The 12,203-nt window shown below is 41.2% G+C and overlaps 3 protein-coding genes across 3 annotated transcripts; 2 read left to right on the top strand and 1 right to left on the bottom strand.

The window, feature by feature from the left end:
- The first annotated feature begins 1,292 nt into the window (after positions 1 to 1,292).
- Positions 1,293 to 3,582, top strand: LOC136425610 (uncharacterized). The gene is made up of 3 exons (XM_066414536.1): positions 1,293 to 1,670; positions 2,880 to 3,001; positions 3,429 to 3,582. The coding sequence occupies exons 1-3, from the start codon at positions 1,604 to 1,606 to the stop codon at positions 3,549 to 3,551; spliced, it is 312 nt and encodes a 103-aa protein (XP_066270633.1). The 5' UTR covers positions 1,293 to 1,603; the 3' UTR covers positions 3,552 to 3,582.
- Positions 3,583 to 4,367: 785 nt separating this feature from the next.
- Positions 4,368 to 6,764, bottom strand: LOC136425560 (calcium-activated potassium channel subunit beta-3-like). Its single transcript, XM_066414479.1, has 2 exons — positions 6,185 to 6,764; positions 4,368 to 5,283 (listed from the first exon to the last, which is right to left on the bottom strand). The coding sequence occupies exons 1-2, from the start codon at positions 6,542 to 6,544 to the stop codon at positions 4,900 to 4,902; spliced, it is 744 nt and encodes a 247-aa protein (XP_066270576.1). The 5' UTR covers positions 6,545 to 6,764; the 3' UTR covers positions 4,368 to 4,899.
- Positions 6,765 to 7,212: 448 nt separating this feature from the next.
- On the top strand, positions 7,213 to 11,727 carry LOC136425561 (uncharacterized). Its single transcript, XM_066414480.1, has 5 exons — positions 7,213 to 7,579; positions 8,754 to 8,863; positions 9,242 to 9,263; positions 10,118 to 10,206; positions 10,732 to 11,727. Exons 1-5 carry the CDS (start codon positions 7,519 to 7,521, stop codon positions 10,750 to 10,752), a joined length of 303 nt encoding a protein of 100 aa, XP_066270577.1. The 5' UTR covers positions 7,213 to 7,518; the 3' UTR covers positions 10,753 to 11,727.
- The last annotated feature ends 476 nt before the right edge of the window (positions 11,728 to 12,203 follow it).

The raw sequence follows: 12,203 nt of genomic DNA on the forward strand, positions 1-12,203 counted from the left end.
GGGTAGCTATGGCTTGGAAGGAATATATTGCCACTGTTTATGCCATAATGGTTGTAGAATATAACTTCAACATTTATGTTAGGCTATCTAGCTTAGGGTATAGGACTCTGGTTAACGTTTTTTCAGCACGAACTTCACAGCAACATTATACATTGCAGAAGGACCTAATTCTAAAGAATGGACATGGGACAAAAATATTTTAAAACAGGTCTAAAGAGGAACTTAGGTGGGAAGGGGTGGGGAGGTTGCGTGTCACTTTAAGTACGTCATTTCCGGTACTGCTTCTCGTCGACAGATGCCTAATAGCGGCTATTTGAGCAATATCATGAAAATGATACGACTGTGTATTTACCAGGGACTTCATACCTAACGTATCGAGAGGGTATGATTAAACAAAACCCTCGACTTCTCGTCTCGCAAATGTCAATAACAAGTGCCTATATCTGAATTGTAATCTCGTGCAATTTGTAAATAGTGACCCGCATTTTCCGATCGACCACTTCCGAAGTTCGGGTTGAACGAAGCTTTCTGTGGTAATTTGAAGCAAAAATGGTCAAAAATTGAACTATATACACTTGTTCTGTCTGATGCATCATCATCATAATGACAAACCTACAAGATCCACGGTTCCGTGTTGAATATTTTTCATTCCAATGGCAAAGAATAGAGACAGCTCTGCAAGTAACTCGGTCGTTCCCTTGCCTAATATTACGTATAATCAAATTTTATGATGCCCTGTTATACACCTGTCATAAACACTTCGGCAACTAGCGCTAGCTACCTAAACATTTATCAACCCTAGATTTCTCTTGAATGTGGCACTTTAGCGATTGTAGCAACGCTCTTTGAAATATACAACGCAGTTTCGAAAGTATTTGTTCGTACAATGTCGGTTTAGATAATCTTCGGCTAAGGTTACACTGATCAATTAACGGGCGGTAACTGGGCGTAAGCGCGTCCTTTTGAAGGCCCATCCCTTATTTACAAATCCTCGATGGCTACAGTTTTCACGGAACGTCACGTTTATTTGATGAAACGTGGGGTGACGTGGTAAATTTGGTGCGGCCATACTCGACATTTTTGTGGACTAAAAAAATACACAAAAGGCAAACACAATGGCAGAAGTCACCACAAACTGAAGATAATTTTTGACAAAATGGTAAACGCATAATTGTTTCAAACAGGACGTCCGGATTTTTTCAATGAAATCCGTTGTAATCTCAAGAGGGGAATGTGTCGTCTGACATGGTAAACATGGGTTGCCATGACGACGAATGGAGGATTTATAAACCGCCCACCAGATGCTTTCTTGTCCAGGTTAATTTCCCGCCAGTTACAGGAAAGGGCTGAAAAACGTTCGTTGCGTCAGAGGGCGAGCTTCGCGCGCATTTTATTGAAAGTTTTACCTCAGACGACACAACGAAATCGTTTTCTCGAACGTTGTTACTGACATTCTTTCAGAAGATCATACGTTTTGGTTAATCTAATAGTCTGAGAGGCATCTGTGGACGGTTGAAGAGGAGGATTTGGCCGATAGGAGGCTTGCTGTTGCTGATTTTTTTTCCTGACGAACACTTCAACTAGCCATCGGGCAGACGACACCATGAAGATACTTCTCGTCGCCATCTTGATCACCGCCATCTTGATTTGCTCATCCGAAAGCAGAGCAGGTGGGTACAAGATAGCACAACTTGATAGGTTTCTTAGCCTCTATAGCATATGTACCTCTTTTTTCATGGTGATATTACTGAAACAAGAGCCTTGAACGAAAGTGACTGTAGTGCGAGGCTGGAAGCATACTAAGGTAAAGTAAAGCAGGCATCCTCAATTGAGGTGAAGCATAATGCTTTTTCAAGAAGCTAGTGGTAGTGCAATGCGGCCTCGGCACGGCTCGCGTTTTTTGGCCAAGCACACCGGGTCACCCCTACTCTTCTCGATAAGTGTGTTGGGTTCTTTTACGTGCAGAGGTTTGACGCCCTAAAGCTCCCCCATACACGGGGCCGCCGTCTTTACGTCCCCATCCGATAGGACGATGCGCATCTTTTCCAGTCATGTCCAGGCCAGGGCCCGAACTCGGGCCGAAGCATACTACACCGGAAAAATATTAGAAACCTATAGCCTCCATAGCAGGCTCTCTGGGCATTTATTTGGGTTTATAATACACTTTTGTTGATGACTTATTTTTGTAATGGGTCGTTTATGCAGCCAGCCCGTAACCATTATACCCGTACAAGCGACCTGGCTGTAGAAAAGAACCAGTATAAAAAGAAGTCATCAGCAAAAGTGTATTATAAACCCAAATAAAGGCCCAGAGAGCCTGCTATGGAGGCTATACGTTTCTAGTATTTTTCCGGTGTAGTATGCTCCCAGCCTCGCACTACAGTCACTTTCGTTCAAGGCTCTGATCTTGTTACAGTAATATCACCATGCTAGCCAGAGGTCAATGAAGAAAAAGGGGTACATATGCTGAGTTTTCAGGTTATCTGTATTTATCTTTACACCAAAAATATGAATTAGAAGTTCTTAACAACCTTTGATTATACATTGTGCGAAACCAACTTGTAGAAAAAAATACGATGAAGCTACTTCGTGTTTCCCAGACGTTAAAAGCAACAAACAACGTATATACTATAAATTAACCAGTTCGTTATACGGACACAACTACCAGTACTAGAAAGTGCACGGAAAACAATGTGCTCGTGTGTACCCGTGTGTGTTTGACTTTGGACAAAGTGTCCGACCATATGCGCTTGACAATGACATATGTATCCGACGTGTGTATTTGATTAGCAAAGCAAAGCGACATATGTAGATACAGAGCAAATATAGACGATTTAAGATGTCAAGTTTCAAACAGTTTCCTTTCATGTTTACTGTAGTCTCAGACGTTCTGCTGGAGAGGTTGGACTCGGAGACCAAAGAGGAGCGCCACCTGGCGATCAAGAAAAATGGGCAGGATGTCGTCATTGACCCTGAGGATGATTGGTACAGCGCCATGATGGTACGTTTAATGGTAAACTGAAAACGTTTCAAAGGAATACACTCTGGCTTGAACAAGTCAACTGTTTTTTGTGTATATTACTCAATTTACTGCTTTGGTGTTTGATAGTTTTGTATCATTGTATCATTTTATCTCATACTGTACGGGGTGAAATAAGTTGCACAACTTGTCTCCTAATTTTGTTGGATTGTCTTCTGAATAAGTAATGAAAAAGACACTGCCGACTTTTTTGCAAATTTTATTACATTCTTCATGATTCTTGCCATCTATTCCAATTGGCGGGAAAACTGTTACATCAAGATTTCAAAAACAACAATGATAATGATGACTTAGAGCCCTCTCAAGTTTTCAATTTAGACTTGTCTCTTCATTTTCTTTCCCAATCTTACCTAATTGATTACTAAGCCCTTCCCCTATTCCCACATAGGGCAAGAGAACTTCCATTGACAGCCATGAAGAGGGTCGTGACCTTCAACCCACCAAGGTCCGCGTCTCAGGTCACAAGGCGAGGTCAGAGATCAAAGTTGACGAGGGAAGGGGTGAAAGTTAAAAGGATGAATTAAAGATGTCGATGGACACAACTCCGTTGAAATGGCTTTCTCATTTTGTATTTCACAATAATTTTGTTAATTAGTAGGTTTTTTTTTTACTACATCCGCTTTCGTGCAGCATCGTAATGCCCCGTTATATCAACCTTTCCTTGAGAGTCATCTTGCGTACAAAAGTATAGGCATGGTTGTTTTAAAAGCAAAGTTCTTTTATATTTAACGTTAGTCCACACAACAATACTTACGAAGTTAACGCGTAACGCACCTGATTTCCGGAAAGGCGGCGACAAACGCGTTCGTTTGACAGAGGGGTGGAGGAAATAATGTTACGTTTCCTCTTTTTAGAAATTCAGAATGGACCTGCGATTTTACGACAGTTTCTCAGCACGCGAAATTAGCTTAAAAGATTTAAACTTTGAACTGAGGACGGTAAAACGCAGGAAATGCTGAGCTATTCGGCAAATGGAGAGTTAGACAAGCTTTGGACGAAAGTGAAGAAAGATCCGATCTTGACAGCTGACACGTTGGAGAAGATGTTCCTACAGATACTGTAGAAAGGCCTCAGAGTCACGAAAGGCACCCACACCACACCGCACCACACACCAAACCAAACCAGAACATACATTGTACCAGGCACTTGCCTGCATTGAATGACATGCCCTGTTACTTAATTCACATGTACTAATGGCAGAATATGAAATATGCTGATATGTATATATATATATATAAGATACTTATACTAGAAAATCTATTGAATTATATTGAGGTAACTGTTACATGATATATTGACAAATAAAAAGTCCAAATTGAAAGCTAAGTCAACTAGATTCAAAATGTTTTATTGCACATTTGGATGCATTTTCCTCCCGTTGATTCCCTGCCTTTGCGAAATGCCTTCCTCATTTGTAATCTACAATGCAAAATTCTGTGTTATGAATAAATAGATACCAGATTTTGTATTTTCCATTTTTTCACTTTCTGTTACAAAGTTCTACTAAATCTATATTTGTGAACAGGTGCTACTGATATTGCTACAATAGGGTCCTAGAAATTACACATATCAATCTGTCTAATCTGACATGCTACTGTAAGCATTTGATATCGTTATCGAGTAAAATCTGACAACTGCCTTTTTACACCTCCTATACAAACATGAATAGGTGTGTTTACATAGAAAATTACATGTTTGATACGTTACATATAACTTTATTTTACGTTTCAATAGATATTTACGCGTTCCACATTGTTCCATGCCATCAAGCTTCTCCTATATTATCACTTGATAACTTTCCCTTCTTGAGAGCAATATAGACTCTCTTTCTTTTGAAATACTATTCGAATAGAAAGTCCCTACGCAAAGTTTTCGAAGACTAGCTTGGGCCTTGACGAAGGTTGGGGCTGATTCTCGTCTCCGGGCTCTTCCGGTTCATCCTGGAAACGAGACCAGGGGTTGTTTGATGCACTTGTAGGAAGGGTGGACTCGATATACCGCGTAAAACGGGTGTAGGCGAAACAGAACGCCACCGAGAACACCACCATGACTAAGGCCGGCCAGAACAGTGCGTGGAACACTTCGCTCCAGGAAGACTTGACGTGGGTACGGGCTGCACCGGAGGGGTTTCCCGGGTCGTACCAGCAGGGGTAGGTCTGACCGACTCGTCCCCAGGTTTCCTGGTATCGCTCCACCACTTCGTCGTTCAACTCGTGGTCACGTGAGCATGGTGCAATGGCACACTGTAACCAAAAGAAGAAATATTCTAAATCACGGTCAAGATATCAAAAAAAGTTCTTCTAGACCCAAATTTACATAAGAGAGCATATGATCTTGTTGTTGTATCCTTGTGATATTGTGTAAAAATTAGATACATGGAAATATCTTGCATTTGCTCGACAATGTTGATTTCAGCTGCAACTGGGCATGCGTCAATGATAGAATAAATGCGATTCTAAAGTCCGTACGTAATCTAAAAAAAAGCAAATGTCCAGCAAACAACATCATTATCACAATACAAAATCTTCATTCATATCATCATAATACAAAATTCTATGTTAGTCCTAATCTTCAATTTCATACAACAGATTATGAAATAATAAGTCAAAAGGGGTTCCCGCACAACTTATTACAAGCAAATGTACCAGAAATTGAAATACTGAATAGTATAGGTAACGTTTTACATTTTTGCACAACGTCAATGTCAATGCATATATAATATTGATTCCCCATTCTTACTTGCGCTAAGAAGGTGATGTTTTCAGTGCCGTTTGCCGTCAAGGAAGGTGAACATCATTAGACGTAATCATATATAAAATCAGGGCCTCATATACAGAATTAATGAGGAATTGCTACAATAGGCTTCTTTTCACACTCTGAACAACTCTATATTTGAGTGGATACTGAAGATGATCAATTAACGTAATTCATGCAGATGAGGACATTTATCGCATAATCAATGTGAAGCAAGCATAATATGTCAGTCGTAAAGGCTAAGGAGAAGGTATGACGTCTTTGAACTCTTGGTTTTTTTTTAGCTAAACGTTTCAGGGGAATATAAACAAAGCCGACGTCAAATTCATCTCGAGAATCGTCTCAGTTCTTAAAGCACAAATCTTAAAGATCTTCTCTCAATTTACTAACCTCGTTCCCAAGGTCTTCTTCTGAGTCCACCAGATCAGCAGTTCGCTGTTGCCCGTCTCCGGTAAGGAACGTCACAGAGATGACCAGGCACTCGTACGTGCTGACACAGACATCGTACCTCCCCAGCGAGCAGCTACAGGAAAACCGGCTGGGACGATCGGGCTTGTCCCCGACGAAGTGCGAGCCGTTCACGTGGCAGGTGGCCTGTTGTGTCCGCATACGAACCACGGCCGGCTGGGCGACGGTGATCCCGAGAACGACGAGCAGGATCGCTCCGATGACAGCCATGGATAAGAGCATCGAGATGCCCAATTTTACCAGCCTTTCCTTGGGTGTCAACACACGTACATGTATAGGCATGGTTGTTATGAAAAGAAAGCTTTTCAGCCCACTAGACAAAGAGTACACTAGTAGTAGTAGTAGTAGTCCACTGTTTTCTGCTGCTGCTATGCGTACAATGTGAACGTATAAAGGCCGATGGACAAACGTTTGTGTTTGATAGAATGATACAGGAAACAGTGTTGCGTTTAGACTTTGCTCTTCTTGGAAATGGTGAGGTTGCGTGTGACGTTTCGTTGTCGCACCACTTCCGGGTCAAGATCATGTTCGCACTGCCTCCTACCGGTTATCTGCTAAACTGCAATATCAGAAAGTTGGATGCGACAGTGCTAAAATTACATGTAAAGGAAAACATTTACTTGCGACCATGGCAATCTACATAAAACATCCTTGGCATTTGCCAGAGGGCGTTTTGACCTTTCTGCTCGCTCACCAAACCCTTTCACATAGTTGTAAAAAGGTCAAGAATGTCTGAGTTTTAGCTACGGGACTATCTAAAGTGGTTGTTGACAGTCTCTCGACAAAATAAGTCCTAGAGTTCAACCAGTACATCACCATTTTATCATAAAAATACTATTCAGCAACATTTATAAACATCTACGTAGTGTGTACGAAATAACGTACAGATTGGCGCTCGTTATATGTAATATCCTTCCCCTTCCCTGTTATTCTACTTAGGAAATACAGGTGTCGTGACGACTTTGAGTGTATTCTGCAAATGTATCGAAAGGTTAATACCTGAACAAACATAATGCATTCCTAGTTTCCCAATACTTTATACTAAATATTTATTCAGGCGTCCCTAGTTTCCGGACCTATCGTTAGGTTGAAAATGTCATGAACGACACAAACAATTTTGAGGTATCATTAAAGCAGCTGCTGCTTTTGCGGGTGTGCACAATAACCAAGAGGACCACAGCACAAAGTCGTCATCAAGTTTTACTCGGTTTTCGACGTTTGACGGACAGGTTTGCAGACGACCCCAATTCGTCAGGATGGGACGACACATTGTCATCATAGCCGTCGTCGTGGTTACGATGCACCATCATGCAGCTGGTATGCTTTTTTTTGCAAATGGCTCAATCTACGATTGTTAGCTTCTATCAAATTCTTGTCCGGAAGCTGATTACAGAAAACAGCATAAGTACAATTAATAGAAAACGGTGTCAACGTAAGACATGTGTGTGGCTAGTTTCAATCATGAACGGTCTAAATCTTACTATTTGGGTTTTACTTTTTTATTGGCTTAAAACCTCACTTTTTACGCAATGCGAGGGTTCAATGAATATCTTTGGGCGTGTGAAAACGATGACGTTGTCTTTTAAAAAAGCATGCATCGCTCGATTAGTTTTATGCTTTATGGTTAATCCTACAAAATTTAAAGGGTATACTGTGGAAACATGGAACTATCGCTGCTTAGCTAGTAGTGTATGAACTAGAGTTGAAAAAAGAATAGAGAGAAAAGCGAAAAACGTGTGAGCGGCCATATTTTTGGTTGCAATTTAGCTTCAATCACAAAGAGTGACCTGACCCCACGACTTTAAATTTGTCCACGACTTTATCGGTCATTTAGTTTCAATTCAAAGTGTTAACATGTTCTATAACACCAATACATTATGCGTGTACACACATTTGAGTGCCTGTGTACATGTGTACGGCCATGTTGATTTGATTAAATGGATGATATCCGCGCACGCATCATTTTTTGTCAATGTCCCCCCCAAAAAGAAGGAGCTGCAAAATGAGCAACTTATGTATGCCGTAGATTGCAAAAACATATCAGAAAATGGTTACTAATGTTGTAATTGAAATGAAGAATCTATTGTTCGGTATACCCGCTATACCGTGTGCTTAGTCATTTGTGCAACCTTCCTGTCCACGTAGTTATATAGTAGTCCAGGAGGAGATACCTGAAAAAAAATGGTCTCGTAGCACACCCTTTATATATAGAACAACATACCTTAAAATGATCAAGGGACATCAAGCTATCATTCTATGATAGTGAACTAAATATGTAAATGGTGTGCTACGTTTGTCAATTTCTAGCCTCTTCTGAGACTCTCATCCTGGACTATAGATTTCATAATGAAAGCGAACTTTTTCGTTTGCCAAACTTTTTTTTCGCACGCTCGCCTCAGTTTGAGGTTCCCAGAGGACACCATCCGGATAATCGAATCAACATGGCCTAAGTTGTTACTTACTTCAAATACATATTGATTATATCATTCAGCGCTCCCACTAGTGCAGCAGCGCCTCCCAGCGGTTCAGCGAGGGAACCCACATTCACCCGAGCCGCCCGTCATTGTTCACCCGGACGATGACTGGTTTATTCCACCATTTGTAAGTAATTCAGTACGAGGAAATAGTTTTTTTTGGTAAGAATATGTGACGATTGCTTCTCCTTTAAATCACGGTGGTCCAATGCTAAGCATCGTGCACAAAGAAAAGTTGGTGATGTTGTTAGGTGTTTTTTTTTTATGAGCATTCAACAAGCGAGCCTGCCCTGGAAACATTTAGTCTCTACCAGACTAACCGCGTCGGCTATAGAGAGAACATTTGCCGGGGGACTTTGGTCATGGAGGATAACATTCCCATCCCTCTCTCCGTAGCCAAACCCCTTCATACAGTTGACTCTATTTGGCCAATTTCTACTATTGAAGTTGAATGACATGGTCCTTCCTAGTAATCATATTTTTTGTATCTATCTCGCTCTTACAGCAAAAGAGTCCTGAAACAAAGGGTGAGTATATGTGCTATAATTTGATATCACACACCCCCGACAATATGTACAAAAAATGTACCGTGGTTGCATGTTTATCAAATTAAGGTAGCATTTACTGAAGCACCATATAAATGAACAAGCCTGCACAGTATAATTTCTGAAGTCATTTGTTTTGAAGCGTATCAATCAAGTTTTTGGGTCGTTCTTATTACTATATATAGACACCTTTAATTGTTATCTCTACCAGACTAAGTACGCTGGATGTAGGGGAGTTTAATTGGCCCCCATAGGGCTTCATTTGAAATGTCACCATTTCCATGGGCTCTCTCTACTGGCCAATTATTTACCCTATTGTTGCTATCCATAGTCCCCTGGGAAGGCCTGCTACTTTAATGGTAACTCTCGCATAGGTTGAAGGAAATGATCGTTGTGTACTTCTGATTGGGTGAAACGCCCTGCCTGGCCCGGTCGTGTTGTCTCCCACAGTTTAGACTTTCCGGGCCAGACTGGAGGCCTGCCTGTCTTATGCTTGGGTCACATTTCCCAGCCGGGACCCGGCCGGGCTGTTTGCGGAAACGAAAAATTGAAATGTATATCAATAAATATGCACAACCTATACTTTACTGTACGTTTTGTGTGTGTTTGTTCCCCAACACTGCCCGACCGGGCCCCGGATTGAAAATGTGACCCAAGCATTAGCCTGGGACCTCCCCCCCCCCCTACTTTGCCCCTGACGGGGTCATCTGGGGGGTAACCCCTAAGTTGAAGTTGAAGTTCAAATATCGGTTATCAGAACATTAGAAGAAAGCAACAATCTTCTCCTCCAGCCCCTGCTTGGAGAGTATTTAATGGAGCTCCCTCCATTCTTGCAGTCGAGCTGAAAAGCAACGGCAACGGACCTCACCCAACCCCGGAGATAGTGATTGACACCATTGACGCCTGGTACCACCCACCGGGATGGGTCAGTATCTTTAAAAGAGTGTCGAACTTCAGCACGTATACGTACAGAATCCAGTGCACGTATCGAGAAGAGTAGAGGTGACCCCGTGTGCTTGAATAAAAACGCGAGCCGAAGCGAAACCGTATTGCACTACCACTAGCTAGACAAAAAAAGAACCATGCTTCACCTTGGTTGAAAATGACTCTTTTACTTTACTTTTATTATCCGACGAAGAGAAAAGGGTGAAAAAATATATTGAAGGGTCCAGTAGTAGTTGCGCCACAAAGGCATATAGGAAAAATATTATCAGGAACAATGTAGAATATTTGCGGTATATCTTTTTATTACTAATAGTAAGAAATATAAAGCTTATTTTTTATTAGGATCGTCTTCAGGCAAATAAGAAATATCTTACAATCTATCTAATTGCTAAAAGCAGTGTTATTGATGATGAACAGTAATAAGCTATTTTTCTTAACCTTAACCCTCAACTCAAGCAACAACATATCTCTGCACATGCACTGATTTGACCGTTTTCTTTTACAGGGCAAAAAGGGCCAGTCCTAGGATGACGTCACCAACGATGGCGGCCATCTTGAATCGCAACGTCTTGGCATTTTTTGTAAAATTAGACTCATGTGACGGAATAGGCATTACAAGAAACATTCTGCCATTGAATACATTTACATTTTTAGTGCCAACAAGAATGTATTCGAATCTCTTTTATAACAATGCTTTACGTCCATTAGATACGTTCTGCTGACCAAAAATATCCACAAACACCCAGAAACCCGGAAAAGAATACCTCTACTTTCACGGAGGTAAAACATTGATTCTCCATTCATAATAGCAGAGAAAAGCTTCACGCTGTCCATCTTAATTACCTAATAGTATAGAGAAGTTTGAAGATCTTGCTTTCGGCCGCGGCCGTCCTGCCGTAACCTGTGTGCGCCCCCCCCCCCCCCCAGTGATACCCCTGTAGGGGTTGTTAGAGGGTACTAAGAAGAAGAAGAAGAAGATTGTCCTGCACAAACACCTTTAGTGATTGTGCGTATGGCAGCATTACATCTTCATCACAATTCTCAACGTAGTGTACGCTTAGGTATTATCAAAGTGGCCCCTAAAATCAAATACACGTTGGTGTAAATCAATGGTGCATTATTCCATACTCAACCACAAGAAAATTACATTACGCTGGTCCCTGACTGAGTTCCTGAATGTGATAAGTCAAAAGTCGTGATACATTTTTTTCCATAGGGAAGCTCGTGGTGGATCCAGATGGTAAACAATAACTAGATTTTCTAGTCATTATAGAATACTCTATCCACCGGTAATACAGTTATTTTGCTACAAGCAGAATATGAGGCGCTTTGAATTAGTATGTCGGATATCTTGCAAGGACGTATACGTACGTTCGCTTGGCTGTATCATCGCATGAGGCAACGACCAACATTTCACTTGTTTCAACTTACTGTTGTCAATGATGTTACACTCAAGCTCTGGTGTAGCGTATACATCATGCACAATAAAACTTTGATTTAATATCAACGTTTCTTACAGCAATAACGTGAACGCCGGTTTTCCCTAAATCCGATGCGTTTTTCGGTAAGAGTTCATTGACACCAATCTGGCAAAAGAATAAACCATCATTTCTTTCCGTGACTCCCCCCTTTCACTGAACCCGCGGCACGCTGGCGGCGTCGCTGCGTCCTAAATTTGGATTTGTGTTACCCTTGACTTTATGATGGGAATATCATTCAAAACGTACAAGTATGACCAAAAAGACAACAAAACACACAAAGCTTATAAAGATTCGTTGTTTTTTTTCAATTTGTTTTGTCAATTCGATCGGCTCAGCGACGCCGCCAGCGTGCCGCGGGTTCAGTGAGAGGGGGGCTTTACATACCGATATTATGCTATGCATGCTACATTTTTTCTCTAGTCCTGATGTTTAAAATATATTTTAAATGACCTCTCTTAGATATTTCAAGTGGTTTTAAATGACCTCCCGTGACATT

The sequence above is a fragment of the Branchiostoma lanceolatum genome, chromosome 19 (assembly GCF_035083965.1).
Source record: "Branchiostoma lanceolatum isolate klBraLanc5 chromosome 19, klBraLanc5.hap2, whole genome shotgun sequence".
NCBI lineage: Eukaryota > Metazoa > Chordata > Leptocardii > Amphioxiformes > Branchiostomatidae > Branchiostoma > Branchiostoma lanceolatum.